Here is a 20,445-nt window from a genome sequence, read left to right as displayed (position 1 = left end):
ACTATTTCATTTAGTGATGTCTTAATTGCTTTTGCTGTTATACTCTCTCTTTGATCCGGCCCAAAGCGGAGAGTAGAATGTGGGTCTTGAATAGTTTCATGGAGGCAGTCTTGACAATACGGTAGGGGCAGTAGTGTTATATGGTGCCCCCAAGTGGCATAATATTGCCACACCACCACAAAGTTGGGGAAAGTGAAATGAAAGATGATACATTTCTTCCATTGCAGAATAATCCTTAATTTGACTCTACACGCTTTCTTTATATCTTAACAAACCTGGATAGATTCAAACTCTAGAGATGTGATTTAACAACTAAGACATTTGATCTTACTAAGCTAGTCAAGATCAAATTGTTCCATTAAACGAAAGATTAGTTGATCAAGCTATGTTTTTATTTAAGGTGTGGATAAGGTAGTACTTGAGTGATTAAAAACAGTACAAAATGTAATTCAAACTGAAAAACACAGATATGAGACATGAATGAGACATGTGAAACACACTTCAGTCCCACAACAATTCAGCATTGTGAAAAGCATGCTAATTCAATGTAAAGGCCATTCCAAGAAATATATCTTCGACCAAACTATAAACCTTTTCAAATAGAGCTGTTGTCCTTAGTAAAGCCAATGTGAGCTCAGTATCAGAGTCATTGTCAGTACTGTACTGTGCTGAGCTGAGAGAGCAAAGGGATGCAGGTGATTCTCTAACTGTCCATCAGAGGAAGTCAGAAAACTGAGATAGCAAGTTCACACTTGGATTCCACAGCTTTTATGTTCCATTCTCCAGGTGACAGTTAGATGTAATCCAGCCCCCAGGGTCCTCTTTCCTAAACATAACATAGAGGGAGACTTGTCACTGCACTATAAGGAAGTCTTCACATCACAAGATAGCTCAGCTCAGAAGAGCGGGGACCTGGAGGACAATCTCCATCTGCCTCCGTTCCATCTCTGTCTCAGCTCCTGTTTTGAGTGTTCCCCTCTCAGAAAAAAATCCCACACAGTGTGTGGCTTAGTCTAAATGAGAGTTCCCCCTGCTGGGCTGGAGTGTGAGGCGCTGTGGCGTTTTCTGCAGAGCTGCCTTGGCCGCGTGAAGACGCATAATGGCCGGCCTCCCTGGTGGTCTGCACAAGACGATTGGTTGAAGACCGTTGACAGACTGCACAGAAGCCCCACCTGTTGGTGACCTGAGCCCTCTGACCAGTGGGCCACTGGAGGCTGGCCTGTGGGGCATGTGGTAAGTAGCCTTGGGCAGCAGAGGAACTTTGGGCCTCACAGCCTCCTGGAGCCCCTGGTTCTCCAAGATGGGGACTCCTGTGATCATCTCTGAGTCTGTATGGTCTTCAGCAGGCCTTACAGCAGCCCCAGCCACCCCACCACTGAGCCTCAGTCTGTGTGCTCGCAGCACTGACAGCCTCCGGCTACCAGGGGTTGATGTGGCACTTTGAGGGGGAGAGGGCGACAGAGTGCAGTCAGGGGACAGGGAGAGCCGGGCCACTTCAGGGGATTTGGCTTCTCTCTGAAACACATCTATAAATTAAACATAGTTTATTAGAGAACATTTCAGACTGTGTTGTGGTAGTGTGATCTCAAGTTATTCTGTGTTCAAATCCCTGGATTTATATTTAGGTTTCTTGGTTTTAGATTTCATATACTGAGTAGGTTTGGCATGTTTGATGGCCTTCTTAACCAGAGATGAGAGAGACTCGCCTGGAGAGGGAGACTGGGAAGACGAGTCTGTCGAGTTAGTGTTTAACCAGTGACTCAAACCAGCACTATCTTTTTTCCCCTCCTCTTCTTCCTCCTTGCCACTGAAAATGCTGAGACTTTCATCATCTTCATCATCCTCCTCTTCATCTCCATTGAGAATGGTCAGTATCTGAGGCCCATCCCTCTCCATGGCTAATAGACGTCTGGAACACAAAGCAACAGAAAACAGTGAAAAGTCGGTTCAGTAATCTCTCACACAGACAGTGAGAGAGTAAGTGAGTGAGTGAGTGAGTGAGTAGGTGGATTAGGTGGTCAGTACTTGTTATGCTGTTCCCTCCAGGCCCTGAGCTCAGAGAACACATCACTGCGCTGGCATCCTTCTTGCTCCTCAAGGTCATAAGTGTGCTCTGGAACATGGAGGGGCGGGGTGCTAGGAGTGGACACAGGGGAGGGAGCCGCATTCTGCATAAGGAGGCAGTAAGGGAATTTGATTAAGCTGGCCCGGGCGCCTAGGTAGGTGGACTTTGCACCGGTTGAAAAGTGATTGCATTCATTTTTGAACCAGGCTGCCTTCCGGGCATGAGCCAGGTGCCCCGTTATGGCCAGCGGCGAAGTCGGCTCAAAACAAAATTGACGTAGTTTAAGCATATGGAGTAATCAGTAGCATTCTGTGTTTTCACATTCAAAAGTTATTGCTTTTCATGAAAATGTATTATCTGCATTCCCAATGAAAACTAGTTAGAAAATTCTAACATATATTTTATACTGTATGTTTCTCGGCTAAACCTGGTTGAATTAATGTTGTTTCCACATCATTTAACCAAAAAATACAATGTGTTGACGTTGAATCAACATGGAAAACTGATTGGATTTGCAAAAAGTCATCAACGTAAGGGAATTTTGTCTTTTTTTCAGATAACTTTTAACCTAAATCCAATGACATAGTGAAGTATTTTGTTGATTTTCCCTTGAATTCATGTTAGTTGACAACTCAACCAAATATAAATCAAAACTCGACGTTGAACAGACGTCTGTACCCAGTGGGATGCTACCTTGTTGACCAAATGACAGAGATAACTGTTCGATTTCCGCAGGGCGTGCCTGCCTCACCGGCTTTGCCCGATCACGTGACTGGCTATAGCCCGGGTCAACCCTGGCTTGCTTAATAAAATCCCCTCAGTGAGAGAGAAAGATGGATGAGGTTCGCGATAGAAGAGGGATAGAGAGACGGAGGGAGTCAGAGACTAATAGAGGGACTTCCTGACGAGCCGCCCCCAGGTGGTGAGGGTAGGTAACAACATCTCCACCCCGCTGATCCTCAACACTGGGTCCCCAACAAGGGTGCGCAGCAGAGCAGCGCCTCTTCAACCTCAGGAGGCTGAAGAAATTCGGCTTGTCACCAAAATCACTCACAAACTTTTACAGATGCACAATCGAGAGCATCCTGTCGGGCTGTATCACCGCCTGGTACAGCAGCTGCTCTGACCACAACCATAAGGCTCTCCAGAGGGTAGTGAAGTCTGCACAACGCATCACCCGGGGCAAACTACCTGCCCTCCAGGACACCTACACCACCCGATGTCACAGGAAGGCCAAAAAGATCATCAAGGACAACAACCACCCGAGCCACTGCCTGTTCACCCCGCTATCATTCAGAAGGTGAGGTCAGTACAGGTGCATCAAAGCGGGGACCGAGAGAGTGAAAAACAGCTTCTATCTCAAGGCCATCAGACTGTTAAACAGCCATCACTAACATTGAGTGGCTGCTGCCAACATACTGACTCAACTCTAGCCACTTAATAATGGAAAGATTGATGTAATCAATTTAACACTAGCCACTTTATATAATGCTTACATACCCTACATTACTCATCTCATATGTATATACTGTACTCTATACCATCTACTGCATCTTGCCTATGCCGTTTGGGCATCACTCATTCTTATATCTTTATGAACATATTCGTATTCATTCCTTTACACTTGTGTGCATAAGGTGTTGTTGTGAAATTGTTAGGTTATATTACTTGTTAGATATTACTGCATGGTCGGAACTAGGAGCACAAGCATTTCGCTACACTTGCATTAACATCTGCTAACCATGTATATGTGACAAATACATTTGAATTTGATTTGATTTGGATAGAGGGACAGGAATAGTAAGAGGGATGGAGAGATAGAAAAATGATACAGAGGGAGGCAAAATACAGAGAAGATCTGAAAGAGAAATTAGGGATAAAGATTACAGAGAGAGCATGATAGCTCAAGCGAGAGAAGAGTGTGACAGCAGTTTGAGAGTGAGTGACGGATGGCAGGTCTATAGAGATGACAGGGTGACAGATCGCCTGGCATTGGCAGTGCTCCATCTGTCATGTCACCATGGCAACAGCTGCATCCCTCTCACCCTCCCCTCCTCTCCCTGATAATTATCTCCTTCTGTTCATCCTGACATCACATTAGAGAGACGGGGAGATGTCACGTCACCCAGTCATAATGGCCTGTCACAAAGAGGGGTAACCGCAGGTAGCCTAATGGTTCAAGACAGTGTTGGGACAGTGCCATTCTAACCTTGATCAAGTGTGAGAGAAAAAGTACGTATTTACTTGATTTATTTGATATTAATGGTTAACAATTAATATTGAACTAATAGTATGACATTTCTGTCCTGCTAATGCTGTGTTTTTATGGTCTCCACTCTAGTTCCATGCAGCTAATCTGGGCATATGGTCACCAGAGATGGCTTGAGCTGACAAACGAGTTAAAAACTGCATTACATAGACAAGAATGTGTTTTACTAGAGATAGCTTAGGAGTAGAACAATCCCTCACTGGGGGGGGGGGGGGACGACGACGACGACGACGACGACGACCAACCACGACTAAGCATTTTTAGTGTCAGCTATATAAAGTCAGCTATATAAAGAACTCTGCATTTGTGTAAGGGTTAGGTTACTCGGTCCAACACTCGAGGGTTTTGGGTCAACCAGCCTCATTATTGCAATAATTCATCGATATTGAATAAAGATAATTGTTTGAAGAAATGACAAAGTCTCTTTCACTTGATTAGAATATTCCACGACACAAGGTAGTTGACCCCAACAACAACTGCTCCTCGGGTGACGCGGACGTCGATTAAGGCAGCTCCCAGCACTTCTCTGATTCAGAGGGATTTGGTTAAATGGGAAAGACAAATTTCGGTTGAATGCATTCAGTTGTGCAACTGACTACATATCCCCTTTCCCCAACACATAACTACTCCCCTTCACTCTGGGCCACTTTCCCCTGACGCTGGAAAACTGTGTCAAATCTCTGCTGTGGTCAATGTGCCAGAGAGGACTCAAGTTTGTCAAATAAGGATTGAGATGCTGCAGTTAATACGTTTTATGCTAATGATGGGTCAACAAACCCTCATCTTCTGTCGCCTGGCTCTGAGGGCCTGGACAGGGCTCCCACAGAACAAGACCTTCCCTGCACCTGGAGAGAAACAAAACCATTTCATTACTATGGAGGATAGCTAATCAGGGATGAGATTGTCACAATATAGGAATTTAGAAAAATTGCTAAAGGTATAAGGCATAGTATGCCTGTATTCTGGGGTTGGAAAATCAAAGATCTCTGATTTAAAAATACATAGTGAATCTTCAGACATTGTTACAAGATGTCCTCATGGTGGCAGTGTTGAATAATTATACAGGTGAATGGTACTTTTTCAAAATAAGTAAAAAATAAATCAGAAACTGCTAATTAACACAAAAAGGATACAAAACAATAAGCCTGATTCATTATATGGACCTATTCATGGACTTAAACTGAAACTGTATATGTGGAGATGGTAGGGCTTTCAGTGCCAAGGACACCAATACAGTGTCTCACCGTGTGTCAGAATGCTAGCGTCTGGGTCCACAGAGACTGGATCTGCATCAGCAGAACCAGATCTGGACCCGGGAGGGGAGAGGGCTCTGTACCCAGCCGCTGATAAGGGTCGCAACCCAGAGAGGGGTCTGGAGCCAGCTGCTGAGAGGGGCCTGGCAGTGACCGGTCGGCTGGAGGGACGGGAACTGGAGAGGCTGCTAGCTAGGCGCTGGCCAGAGCTGGGTCTGGAATAGGCACACACACTGGCTGCTCTCTTCTCTATGGCCAGACAGGGAAGAGGGAAAATAATGCATATCAAAACACAGAGTAGCAGAACTGGCCTGGTGGATCTACTGTCTTTGATGTTCAGATACAGTGCATTTGGAAAGTATTCAGACCCCTTGACCTTTTCCACATTCTGTTATGTTACAGCCTTATTCTAAAAATGATTCAACTGTTTTTATCCCTCATCAATCTACACACAATACCCCATAAGCAAAAGCAAAAACGTTTTAATTTTAAATGTTTGCAACAAATGTATAAAAAAAAAAAATGAAAATATTGCATTTACATAAGTATTCAGACCATTTACTCAGTACTTTGTTGATGCACCTTTGGCAGTGATTACAGCCTCGAGTCTTCTTGGGTATGACGCGACAAGCTTGGCACACCTGTATTTGGGGAGTTTCTCCCATTCTTCTCTGCACATCCTCTCAAGCTCTGTCAGGTTGGATGGGGAGCGTCGCTGCACAGCTATTTTCAGATCTCTCCAGAGATGTTAGATCGGGTTCAAGTCCGGGCTCTGGCTGGGCCACTCAAGGACATTCAAAGACTTGTCCCAAAGCCACTCCTGCATTGTCTTGGCTGTGTGTTTAGGGTCATTGTCCTGTTGAAAGGTGGAACTTCGCCCCAGTCTGAGGTCCATTCTGTACTTTGCCCCGTTCAGCTTTCCTTTGATCCTGACAAGTCTCCTAGTCCCTAACGCTGAAAAACATCCCCACAGCATGATGCTGCCACCACCATGCTTAGGGATGGTGCCAGGTTTCCTCCAGATGTGGTCAACTCAGGCCAAACAGGTCATTCAACAGAGAACCTTGTTTCTCATGGTCTGAAAGTCCTTTGGGTGCCTTTTGGCAAACTCCAAGCGGGCTGTCATGTGCCTTTTACTGAGGAGTGGCTTCCGTCTGGCCACTCTACCATAAAAGCCTGATTGGTGGAGTGCTGCAGAGATGGTTGTCCTTCTGCAAGGTTCTCCCATCTCCACAGAGGAACTCTGGATCTCTCAGAGTGACCATCGGGTATTTGGTCACCCCCTGACCAAGGCCCTTCTCCCCCAATTGCTCAGTTGGCCGGGCGACCAGCTCTAGGAAGAGTCTTGGTGGTTCCAAACTTCTTCCATTTAAGAATGATGGAGGCCACTGTGTTCTTGGGGACGTTCCATGCTGCAGACATTTTTTTGTACCCTTCCCCAGATCTGTGCCTCGACACAATCCTGTCTCGGAGCTCTACGGACAATTACTTCAACCTCATGGCTTTGTTTTTGCTCTGACATGCACTGTCAACTGTGGAACCTTATATAGACAGGTGTGTGCCTTTCCAAATATAATGTTTTCATAACCTACATTACTCATCTCATATGTATATACTGTACTCTATACCATTTACTGCATCTTGCCATCCTGATGTAATGTATCACTAGCCACCTTAAACAATGCTGCTTTATATGTTGTCATACCCTACAATACTCATCTCATATGTATATACTGTACTCCATACCATCTATTACATCTTGCCTATGCCGTTCGGCCATCACTCATTTATATATTTTTATGTACATATTCGTATTCCTTCTTTTACACTTGTGTGTACAAGGTAGTTGTTGTGGAATCGGTAGATTACTTGTTAGATATTACTGCATGGTCGGAACTAGAAGTACAAGCATTTCGCTACACTTGCATTAACACCTGCTAACCATGTGTATGTGACAAATACATTTGATTTGATTTGATTTGAAATCATGTCCAATCAATTACATTTACCACAGGTGGAATCCAATCAAGTTGTAGAAACATCTCAATGATGATCAATGGAAACAGGATGTACTTGAGCTCAATTTTGAGTCTCATAGCAAAGGGTCTGAATACTATGTAAATAACATTCTTCTGTTTTTTATTTTAAATACATTTGCAAACATTTCTAAAAACCTGTTTTCGCTTTTTCATTATGGGGTATTCCATGTAGATTGATGAGGGAAAAATATAATTTACTCTATTTTAGAATAAGGCTGTAACGTAACAAATGTGGAAAAAGTCAAGGGGTCTGAATACTGAATAGAAATGCACTGTACACACACAGACAGATATGGACACAAGCAGATGCAAGCACATAGAACCATAAACACACACACACACTTACACATGGGCACACACACACAGATGCACAGACGCGCACACACACACACACCCTCTGCTGTCTCTGTAGAGCTGCAGTCTTTAAAAGACTCTCTGAGCAGGGCCCAGTCTTCCCCCATGGAGCTGCTGCAGCGAGACCCCGCCTCCTCCCTGGCATGCATGTCGTCTAAGTAACGTAGCTGTGGGACCAGCTCCCTCACCGATGACCGGTAGCAGTACCCCTCCTCCTCCTCCTGGGAAAAGGAGAAGACAGCATCCACAAAAGAAAGGGGGAGGGGGGTGGTTGTATCTGGAAGGAAGAAAGCCCAGCCCACACCTCATTCAACAAATCATGTTTCAGATGAGAAGTTGAATTAGGCTAGGTTTGATAAAACAGGACCCACCCCTGGACGACTGTGATCAAGAACGATAGGTGATACAGTAATAGGACTGCATAAAAGGGTTCAAGGTTGTACCTTTAGTTGTGATTTGAATGGTTAATAAAGGCCAAGGTAAGTCCAACCTTTCAAAGTTAGCCTTTCAATGCCAAATACACAACACTTAACACCAGTATACCATAACACAGCATAACATAACATAACATAGAGCTTTAAGGCACAATGAATGTGTAACTTCTGTTCAAAGGAGGAGACAAAGAACTTGGTTCTGAGTGGGCCGATAACAGAGTACTAATAAAGGCAATAATCTGCACTTGTACTGTGCTTTGATCATTTATAAGCACTGAGAGACAGCTCAGAGAAGAAAGAGGAGAGATAGAGACCAGTAAGAGCACTATGCTGCTGCTGCTGCTGCTGCTGAGAGATCAAACCCACAGAGAGAGGGAAAGAGATGGGGGAAGAAGGGGTTAGAGAAGGGGGGAGAGAGGGAGAGAGAGAGAGAGAGAGAGAGAGAGAGAGAAACCCAAGGACCCCTCTCTCAGTGCTTGGACCAGGCCTAATGCATATTCAGATCAGCCTTCCCTCCCTCACTGCCCCAGTTTCCTAAGTCCTGCTGCTGGCTGGGTAGGTGAAAATAAACACATTCACTCTGTCCCAAAAACCCTACAAAGCACTGCGGCACATAGCCTCACAGGCCAAGCTCCTGGGCTCTCCCAAAAACCCACAATTGGTAAACAAGATAATATGTGGCACAGGAACTAGACTAAAACATGGAATGATATGGGCAGGAAGCATCGTCCAGTCATACCACTTCATCGTGTGATAGTAAAACCTTAATAAACCACTTTAATATGGGCTCAATCCCATCACTCAAAACATATATGCTAAAACCTTCCTACAGTATATTCTCCACCCTGCCCAGTTGAGCAAGGTTTATACTAACCATCACCACAGCTGGTACCATCCCTACTTACACAAGCAAAACAAAGTTAAGCCTAAATTAAATACAGTGTAGGATAAGAAACCCCAGGTGCATAGGCTCCCTAGGCCTTGACTTTGTCAAATGAGAGCAGCCTGTTTTGGTGTTTGTTTTGCTTTGAACAGCACTTCCCTGTTGCCTGCTCTCCAGTCCCATTCCATTCTGCCTGATGCAGACAGACAGATAGACAGACAGGGACAGACACACCGGTAGGTTTGTCAAACATTTGCCTGCCGATAGTACTAAGCACCTCTGAACAGAGTGTCGGCAATCTCTTTTGTTTACACACAGCAAAGACCTTGAAAGTTGTCAGCATCTCAGCCTTGTTAAAATACTACAAACCAGAAGGTGGCAGTAGCGTTGTTTGGCAATGCATATCTGTGCATATGGTCTAGATTCCAAGCTTTCTACACTATTGTTGCTATTTTGCAGAAAGCCCTTGATGATACTAGTCAGATGGCCTCAGCTAGTTAACTACCTAGCAAGAAGACGAAGGAACAATTTCATTCATAATCCCATACTGCCAGTGCCAGCCCATAGCCATAATGTTTAGCTAGCTAGCTAAGGTTAGCATATTCGCTAGCAAGCAAAACAGAGCTAGCTAGCTAAGGACACTGCACTAACTCAGCAGCTAACACAGGGTTCTGTTTTAAGGAAACTATCTAACCCGTTGTGATTTAATTATTATGTCAATACTAGCTATAGTGGTTAGCTAACTTGGTGGAAGTATTTTGTGTTGTGTGCATTGCGTCTGTGAACTTACAGTGCATTCGGAAAGTATTCAGAGCCCTTTCCTTTTTCCACATTTTGTTACGTTACAGCCTTATTCTAAAATGGATAAAATAAAAACTGAGCAATTGGGGGGAGAAGGGCCTTGATCAGGGAGGTAACCAAGAACACGATGGTCACTCTGACAGAGCTTCAGAGTTCCTCTGTGGAGATGGGAGAACCTTCCAGAAGGACAAGCGTCTCTGCAGCACTCCACCAATTAAGTCTTTATGGTAGAGTGGCCAGATGGAAGCCACTCCTCAGTAAAAGGCACATGACAGCCCGCTTGGAGTTTGCCAAAAGGCACCTAAAAGATTCTTAGACCACGAGAAACAAGATTCTCTGTTCTGATAAAACCAAGATTGAACTCTTTGGCCTGAATGCCAAGCGTCACATCTGGAGGAAACCTGGCACCATCCCTACAGTGAAGCATGGTGGTGGCAGCATCATGCTGCGGGGATGTTTTTCAGTGGCATCGACTCGGAGACTAGTCAGGATCAAGGGAAAGATGAACGGAGCAAAGTACAGAGAGATCCTTGATGAAAACCTGCTCCAGAGCACACAGGGCCTCAGACTGGGGCAAAGGTTCACCTTCCAACAGGACAACGACCCTAAGCACACAGCCAAGACAATGCAGGAGTGGCTTCAGAACAAGTCTTTTAATGTCCTTGAGTGGCCCAGCCAGAGCCCGGACTTGAACCCGATCGAACATCTCTGGAGAGACCTGAAAATAGCTGTGCAGCGACGCTCCCCATCCAACCTGACCGAGCTTGAGAGGATCTGCAAAGAAGAATGGGAGAACTCCCCAAATACAGGTGTGCCAAGCTTGTAGAGTCATACCCAAGAAGACTCGAGGCTGTAATCACTGCCAAAGGTGCTTCAACAAAGTACTGAATAAAGAGTCTGAATACTTATGTAAATATGATATTTCCATTTTTTTTATATACATTTGCAAAAATGTTGAAAAACCTGTTTTTGCTTTGTCATTATGGGGTATTGTGTGTAGATTGATGAGGGGGAAAAAAACTATTTTAACAATTTTAGAATAAGGCTGTAATGTAACATAATGTAGTTAGGCCCTACACCCAAACAAGGGCACTACGTTCATCCACCACTGGCCTGCTGGCCCCCCTACCTCTGAGGAAGCACAGTTCCCGCTCAGCCCAGTCAAAACTGTTCGCTGCTCTGGCACCCCAATGGTGGAACAAGCTCCCTCACGACGCCAGGACAGCGGAGTCAATCACCACCTTCCGGAGACACCTGAAACCCCACCTCTTTAAGGAATACCTAGGATAGGATAAAGTAATCCTTCGAACCCCCCCCCCCCCCTTAAAAGATTTAGATGCACTATTGTAAAGTGGTTGTTCCACTGGATATCATAAGGTGAATGCACCATTTTGTAAGTCGCTCTGGATAAGAGCGTCTGCTAAATGACTTAAATGTAATGTAAATGTAATGTGAAAAAAGTAACGGGTTCTGAATACTTCCCAATGCACTGTATCTAGCTACCATCCCATAGCCTGCATTGCACATGAAGTGTGACTAAGCTCATCCGTGGACATGCAGAGAAAATTACCATTTGTGCTCGCTGATTGGCTAAAAGTCAAGTTGTTGGCCACTGACGAGCATTGGTACACTGCTCAAAAAAATAAAGGGAACACTTAAACAACACAATGTAACTCCAAGTCAATCACACTTCTGTGAAATCAAACTGTCCACTTAGGAAGCAACACTGATTGACAATACATTTCACATGCTGTTGTGCAAATGGAATAGACAACAGGTGGAAATTATAGGCAATTAGCAAGACACCCCCAATAAAGGAGTGGTTCTGCAGGTGGTGACCACAGACCACTTCTCAGTTCCTATGCTTCCTGGCTGATGTTTTGGTCACTTTTGAATGCTGGCGGTGCTTTCACTCCAGTGGTAGAATGAGACGGAGTCTACAACCCACACAAGTGGCTCAGGTAGTGCAGCTCATCCAGGATGGCACATCAATGCGAGCTGTGGCAAGAAGGTTTGCTGTGTCTGTCAGCGTAGTGTCCAGAGCATGCAGGTGCTACCAGGAGACAGGCCAGTACATCAGGAGACGTGGAGGATGCCGTAGGAGGGCAACAACCCAACAGCAGGACCGCTACCTCCGCCTTTGTGCAAGGAGGACCAGGAGGAGCACTGCCAGAGCCCTGCAAAATGACCTCCAGCAGGCCACAAATGTGCATGTGTCTGCTCAAACGGTCAGAAACAGACTCCATGAGGGTGGTATGAGGGCCCGACGTCCACAGGTGGGGGTTGTGCTTACTGCTTAACACCGTGCAGGACATTTGGCATTTGCCAGAGAACACCAAGATTGGCAAATTCGCCACTGGCGCCCTGTGCTCTTCACAGATGAAAGCAGGTTCACACTGAGCACATGTGACAGACGTGACAGAGTCTGGAGACGCCGTGGAGAACGTTCTGCTGCCTGCAACATCCTCCAGCATGACCGGTTTGGCGGTGGGTCAGTCATGGTGTGGGGTGGAATTTCTTTGGGGGGCCGCACAGCCCTCCATGTGCTCGCCAGAGGTAGCCTGACTGCCATTAGGTACCAAGATGAGATCCTCAGACCCCTTGTGAGACCATATGCTGGTGCGGTTGGCCCTGGGTTCCTCCTAATGCAAGACAATGCTAGACCTCATGTGGCTGGAGTGTGTCAGCAGTTCCTGCAAGAGGAAGGCATTGATGCTATGGACTGGCCCGCCCGTTCCCCAGACCTGAATCCAATTGAGCACATCTGGGACATCATGTTTCGCTCCATCCACCAACGCCACGTTGCACCACAGACTGTCCAGTAGTTGGCGGATGCTTTAGTCCAGATCTGGGAGGAGATCCCTCAGGAGACCATCCGCCACCTCATCAGGAGCTGCCCAGGCATTGTAGGGAGGTCATACAGGCACGTGGAGGCCACACACACTACTGAGCCTCATTTTGACTTGTTTTAAGGACATTACATCAAAGTTGGATCAGCCTGTAGTGTGGTTTTCCACTTTAATTTTGAGTGTGACTCCAAATCCAGACCTCCATGGGTTGATAAATTGGATTTCCATTGATTATTTTTGTGTGATTTTGTTGTCAGCACATTCAACTATGTAAAGAAAAAAGTATTTAATAAGATTATTTCATTCATTCAGATCTAGGATGTGTTATTTTAGTGTTCCCTTTATTTTTTTGAGCAGTGTATATTCGTTGCTACCGGGTTGCATGCAGGTACCGCTTTTGTTCTAGCAAGAGAAGGAACGGCTTCCCACTGTGATAAGCAGCTATCGGCAGTGAGATTCTTGGTGTGTTTCATGCTTTAAAGCAGCCTGGGATCACAGTCAGACTCACTGCATTTTGGCCAATATCATCTGGGCCCATCGGAGAGAGCATGGCTCACAGCCTGAGCCAGGCATGGCTCACAGCCCCCCATACACACACATACACAACTTGGAGTATCTATGAGGATTCAGTAATGAATTCAATAATATACACGATTGTGGAATTGTGGTGAGGGTTAGGGTAAGAAGATACAGTAGGAGTGTGTATACGTACCTGTGTGCCTTTGGGGTGGGGGCACATACAGACGGGGTTTCCCTCCAGGGTAAGTGTGTGGAGCTGGGAGCAGAGGCCCAGGTACTGCACCTGCACCAGGTCATTCACATCATTCCCTTCCAGGTCCAACAGCTGTAGATTCTCCAGCATGCTCACCTGACTCAGGTCCGACACACTGTTGTAGGCCACATACAGCTCCTAGCGCAGGGAGAGGACATACCAACACAGGCTCAGGTTTAGTGTCGCTCAACTGTTATTTGCACATAGTCAAATGCATAAAACTTCAACTTTTGTTGAATTGTGAGATTTTCACAGGTGAGCAAGGTGGGTAGAAGCCAGGTGAATTAGGCAGGTGGAACAAGTCTATCCTCTAGTTGATGATGGTCCACTGCAAAAGTTTTCCAGTACCAACTCTACCTTGAGAGAGGAGAAGGAGGGAATCCCATCCAGGTCTGCTAGGTTGCAGCGAGACATCCACAGCACCTGCAGATGGGACAGCGTGGTTCCCAGGTCCCTGGGAGACATAGACAGCCATGATCCAGAGGCAAGGGTGGAATTGTATCAACAGAACCTTAGGTGCTGCGACATATGGTTTATGAATTTATAAAATGTGAACCGCAAATCCAGGATGGAAAGAAAATAAATTGCCCCGTAACATGAGTCCTAACTTTTGAACGGTTTAGGCTAGAGACGAGCAGTTTCCTGCAATGTAAAGGTACATCGTGGCGGTTTTTTTATGGTACACTACATGGCCGAAAGTATTTGGACACCTGCTCTTCGAACATCTCATTCCACAATCATGGGCATTAATATGGAGTTGGTCTTGTTGAATAGGTGGCACGTTGAAAGCCACTGAGCTCTTCAGTACAGGCCATTCTACTGCCAATGTTTGTCTATGGAGTTTGATTGGCTGTGTGCTCGATTTTATACACCTGTCAGCAACGGATGTGGCTGAAATAGCCGAATCCACATACTATTGGCAATGTTGTGTATCAAGAGGCTGTGGTACAGCGAATCCTAATCATACTTGCCCGAGCTCAGGGTTGGGTAGGTTACTTTCGAAATGTAATCCATTACAGTTACCTGTCCAAAATTGTAATCAGTAACGTAACTTTTGGATTACCCAAACTCAGTAATGTAATCTGATTCTATTCAGTTACTTTTAGATTACTTTCCCCTTAAGAGGCATTAGAAGAAGACAAAAATGTATGTTACCAGTTGAACGACATCTATTGCAGGATAAATCAATGTTAAAGTTTACATAGTTGGCCATATATGGATGTTAAATTTTGCTTTATGGGTTGGTTACGTAGGCTTCTTCAAAGTCATCGCTTAGTACTACATATAATAATACGATTAAATAATATATATTATATATATTAATGTAAAGATAAGTCACAAAATGGATGTAGCATCTACAGATTACCCCTTTAAGTCTATCAAAAGTTTACGAGTTTGAGCATGTGTCCATTAGGCCTATGGAAAAATTTTATCAGCATGAATTAGATTGAGCAATAAAAGCCTTAATTTTATTCCATAGTCTGGGATCTGCACTATGCAGCTTTTGCATTTTTCACTGGCTGTCCACTGGTTTCAAAAACAATGATTGATTGGCAGCATGTTGAATTCAACCATTATTGGGTTTAAATACACATTTAGATTTGTGAACAGCCATCCACAACAACCACAATATGTCAGGCGCAAATAGCTAAATGAGAGAGCAGCAGTGTGATTCACATCAATGTGCTATGTATATATCAATAATAAGTGATATCCGTATCGCCATAGACTACACTACTGCTGTCATCCTTACCTCTAAGCGTTTATTCAAGTTGGATAATCTTTGGATGCCGACAGCAGTCGCAGCATTGGAAGACATACAAAACGCATATTCTTGCTCTTTTCCCGCGATCCATCAATCACATTTGGTGTGTCATCATAGTGGTCTCTGACTTGTGGTCAGACTCGCTAAGGTGGAACAAACTTAAACATGCGCCTTTTTACAACGCCGATTTTAATGTCATTGAGAAAACAAAGAAGTGTCAAAGATTTCTTTTTCGCAAACATCCTTTCTGAATTTAAAAGTAATCCTCAAAGTAATCATCTAGTTTTTCAAAAGTATCTGTAATCTGAGTACAATATTTTAGCTGGTAACGTAACAGGTTTCAGTTACAGTTTTTTGTAATCCTTTACTGTACATGTAACGGATTACATGTCATCCGTTAGTCCCCAACCCTGCCCGCATCTCATGGTTGTCACAGGTGAAGTGCAAAGGAAAGTTACAGATGAAGGATGATTTTATATGAATTGAAATGGGTTCACTTGTTGTGATACTGATGGTTTCTTGGAACTGATGGCTTCTACAGTTGTGGCTAGTTGGTGGCTAGTTGGAGTACAGCTTCATGTAGTTGTCGCGTCAGGGATAGTGTTGTTAAGAAGGCAGAGCATCGCTTTATTATAGACAGACTTCTCTCCATCTTAGCTACTACTGCATCAATATGTTTTGACCATGACCGTTTACAATCTAGGGTTCCTCCAAGCAGTTTAGTCCTCTCAACTTACTTAATTTCCACATTATTTATTACAAGATTTATTTGAGGTTTAGGGTTTAGTAAGTGTTTTGTTCCAAATACAATGCTTTTAGTTTTAGAAATATTTAGGGCTAACTTATTCCTTGCCATCCACTCTGAAACTAACTGCAGCTCTTTGTTGAGTGTTGCAGTCATTTCAGTCGCTGTAGTAGCTGACATGTATAGTGTTGAGTCATCCGCATACATAGAAACTCTGGCTTTACTCAAAATCAGTGGCATGTCATTGGTAAAGATTGAAAAAAGCAAGGGGCCTAAACAGCTACCCTTGTGGATTCCTGACTCTAACTGGAATATATTTGATAGGCTTCCATTAAAGAACACCCTCTGTGTTCTGTTAGACAGGTAACTCTTTATCCACATTATAGCAGGGGGTGTAAAGCCATAACACATACGTTTTTCCAGCAGCAGACTATGATCGATAATGTCAAAAGCTGCACTGAAGTCTAACAAGACAGCCCCCACAATCATTTTATCATCAATTTCTCTCAGCCAATCATCAGTCATTTGTGTAAGTGCTGTGCTTGTTGAGTGTCCTTCCCTATAAGCATGCTGAAATTCTGTTGTCAATTTGTTTACTGTAAAATAGCATTGTATCTGGTCAAACAAAATTTTCCCCAGAAGTTTACTAAGGGTTGGTAACAGGCTGATTGGTCAGCTATTTGAGCCAGTAAAGGAGGGTAGCAGAATGACTTTAGCTTCCCTCCAGGCCTGAGGGCACACGCTCTCTAGTAGGCTTAAATTGAAGATGTGGCAAATAGGAGTGGCAATATCGTCTGCTATTATCCTCAGTAATTTTCCATCTAGACTGTCAGACCCTGGTGGCTTGTCATTGTTGATAGACAACAACCATTTTTTCACCTCTACCACACTGACTTTACGGAATTCAAAAGTACAATTCTTGTCTTTCATAATTTGGTCTGATATACTCGGATGTGTAGTGTCAGTGTTTGTTGCTGGCATGTCATCCCTAAGTTTGCTTATCTTGCTAATGAAGAAGTCATTAAAGTAGTTTTCAATATCAGTGGGCTTTGTGATGAATGAGCCATCTGATTCAATGAATGAAGGAGCCGAGTTGGCATTTTTCCCAAAATGTCATTTAAGGTGCCCCAAAGCTTTTTACTATGATTCTTTATATATTTTCTCATTGTTTCATAGTGTAGTTTATTTTTTATTTGTATTTAGTTTAGTCACATGATTTCTTAATTTGCAGTACATTTGCCAATAAATTGGGCTGCCAGACTTAACTGCCATACCTTTTGCCTCATCCCACTCAACCATACAATTTTTCAATTCCTCATCAATCCATGGGGATTTAACAGTTTTTACATATTCTTAATGGGTGCATGCTTATTAGTAACTGGAATAAGTAGTTTCATAAATGTGTCAAGTGCAGCGTCTGGTTGCTCCTCATTGCACACCACAGACCAGCAAATATTCATAAACATAAACATATGAATCACTACAAAACTTATTGCATGACCTCTTATACAGTATATTAGGCCCAGCCTTTGGAAGTTTGGTTTTCCTAGATATGGCTATTATATTGTGATCACTATATCCTATGGATTTGGAGACTGCTTTAATTAAAGCAAATATCTGCAGCGTTAGTAAAAATGTGATCAATACATGTTGATGATTTAATTCCTGTGCTGTTGGCCCCTCCATCTGCCACTGTCCCATCTCTCTCTCCCCTGCACTCTTTTCCCGCTCTACCCAGCCTCTGTTATCAGTCCCCCTGGACCTCCACTCAGCACACTCCTCACAGTCCCCCCCGACTGGCCTCCAGAACCCAGTCAGCACACGGCACTCTCAATAACCCCTCCAGCATTCCAATCCCAACTCTTCCCAGCCACCGCATTCACTCCCAGGGCCATAGATTACATTTCAATTGATCTGACTTCTGGTCAGTCCCCAACTTCAGCATACTCTCAAAAGCTCCCCAACCTTAGCCTCAGGAGGCACACTCCCCACTTTCTCACCTGACTTCTCACAACACCAGCAGCCCCAGTATCCAGTTGTCCCTGACCACCACCCTCCCTCCCCAACACTCTCTCCTCCTCAGCCCCCGCAGCCCAGAGCAGGAAATGCTATCAGGGGCTGTTCACGTCCAGCCGGCCCTTAGCTGCTCATCACAGGGTGGGTCACACAGTTCTCTATCTCCACTCTGCTCCTCTCCTCTCTTATCCCTTGTTCATGTACAGCTCTCTATCTTCCCTCTCCTCTCTTATACTTCACTCCCTCTACAGGACTCCCAGGGTGTGTTACACAGGTATATTTCTTCCCTCTGCTCCTGTTGTGTCCTCTTGCGTTCTCTGCTTCCTGTTCCCCAGATGCATCTGACTTCATCTTCATCCTACAACGACAGGCTTGTCCAGCAGCACCTTGTCAGTCTTGCCTGGTTCCCCGATCTGTGTGCATTGTACCACCATACATACGAATGAAAAAGGTTCTGGCTAAAGCAAAAACTGTTCTGGCAAGCAGGCTACTGTCTGTCTGCTGTGCAATTTACAGGTGGGGTGCATCCGCTCCACAGACAGAGGACCTCAGTCAAATTTGCTGCTCCCCCTCGTCCTACTGTTACAGCTCCCTACGGCCTGCCTAAGTGGAAATAAAGACCCTGCACCTGTACTGTGTGATGTTCCCATCCCATGCCCAACCAACAGGGTCTCAGTCTTCAAAGCACAGCTCTTAACCATATCCCTGTCCTCTAGAGCCTCCTGCTCCAGGGTGTTTCCTGATGCAGACAACCAGACCAGGCTGAAGCGTGACAGGGATCCCCATGGGGCGACACTAGCTCTGGTTCCAATTACGGCTCTCTTTGTGGGAGGCTGGGATTGTACCATCTGAGCCACTGGCTTAATCCTATTCTTTAACTTTTATTGTTGGTGACGCCTGCTGCTACAGTCTAGTTCCGCCCTCAACTTCTGGACTTGTCTCTGTGCTACTGTGCTGTTTGTTGCTCCTTGGCTATCTGCCAAACTTTTAGTTTTTTACTTTTAATACATTTACCTACGTTTTTTCCTCACTCTAATTTTGTTATTAAACTTTTTCACCCCGGACGCTTTATCTAGACATGGTTCTACAGGACCTCCACCAGGCAAAAAAGCTAAGTAGTAACATTAACACTATGCCATCTAATTGCAGTTGCTGTACTCATAATATACACGAGAACTATTGCCTTATGGTGAGGATAGCCGTGTTGCAAGCACAGCTTCATATGCAACCGTTAGGCAAGGGCAATTTAAGTTTAGGAAAGGATGAAACAGCGTCTGTGCCACCAGTAAATTCAGATTGTAGTATAAATCCCCCCGCACGGTCCCCGCAGCCGGAACATATTCTCTAGGCTTCTGGAAAGAAATGCTGTCGGCATGCTCAACCGGTGTTGCTCATTCAGCCGACAAACTTTCAATCGGTTCTCCCCATTAAGCAGCGAGTCGGACTCTGACAAATTGAAAACCTTAGTCTTTGGCGACTCCATTACCCACAATATTATTTAAAATAATTATCCAGCGATCATACACAGGGGGCAGTGCTACCGACAAAAAGACTAATCTGAAGATGGTGCTGGCTAAGGCTATTGTAGAGAGTATAGGGATATTGTTATCCACGTCAGCACCAACGATGTTAGGATGAAACAGTCAGAGGTCACCAAGCGCAACATAGCTAGAAAGATGTGTCGGCATCGAGTAATTGTCTCTGGCCCCCTCCCAGTTAGGGGGAGTGATGAGCTCTACAGCAGAGTCTCACAACTCAATTGCTGGTTGAAAACAGTTTTCTACCCCTCCCAAAAGATAGAATTTGTAGATAATTGGCCCTCGTTCTGGGACTCACCCAAAAACTGGACCAGGCCTCGCCTGCTGAGGAGTGACAGACTCCGTCCTAGCTGGAGGAGTGCTCTCATCTTATCTATCAACATAGACAGGGCTCCACAATGAGATAGGGTGGAGGCCGCAATCTGTTAGCCAGCCTGCAAGCTTAGTGGAGTCTGCCACTAGCACAGTCAGTGTAGTCAGCTCAGCTATCCCCATTGAGACCGTGTCTGTGCCTCAATTTAGGTTGAGCAAAACTAAACATGGCGGTGTTCGCCGAAGAAATCTCACTGGAATAAAGATCTCCTCCATTCCTGTCATGGAAAATTCCACAGACCCACTAGGTTTTGTCCAACATGTATCCGGACCTACTCATTGCCACAGTC

General features: G+C 44.8%; 1 protein-coding gene across 3 annotated transcripts in view; it reads right to left on the bottom strand.

The window, feature by feature from the left end:
* Nucleotides 1-374: 374 nt before the first annotated feature.
* The window catches only part of lrrc56 (leucine rich repeat containing 56), a 38,493-nt gene continuing 18,422 nt past the window's right edge, over nt 375-20,445 (bottom strand). For all 3 annotated transcript variants that reach the window (XM_014125150.3, XM_082957281.1, XM_082957282.1), the window contains 8 exons: nt 14,077-14,173; nt 13,660-13,857; nt 8,021-8,201; nt 5,579-5,836; nt 5,112-5,179; nt 2,026-2,168; nt 1,707-1,909; nt 375-1,526 (listed from right to left, as the gene is read on the bottom strand). In XM_014125150.3, the coding sequence (XP_013980625.3) occupies nt 1,009-1,526; nt 1,707-1,909; nt 2,026-2,168; nt 5,112-5,179; nt 5,579-5,836; nt 8,021-8,201; nt 13,660-13,857; nt 14,077-14,173 (1,666 nt within the window). In that variant the 3' untranslated portion in view covers nt 375-1,008. The remainder of the gene's footprint in view (nt 1,527-1,706; nt 1,910-2,025; nt 2,169-5,111; nt 5,180-5,578; nt 5,837-8,020; nt 8,202-13,659; nt 13,858-14,076; nt 14,174-20,445) is intronic.

The sequence above is a fragment of the Salmo salar genome, chromosome 10, assembly GCF_965601325.2.
Source record: "Salmo salar chromosome 10, fSalSal1, whole genome shotgun sequence".
Classification (NCBI taxonomy): Eukaryota; Metazoa; Chordata; class Actinopteri; order Salmoniformes; family Salmonidae; genus Salmo; species Salmo salar.
The sequence above is the reverse complement of the archived record's forward strand: the minus strand, read 5'-3'. Positions and strand labels throughout refer to the sequence as shown.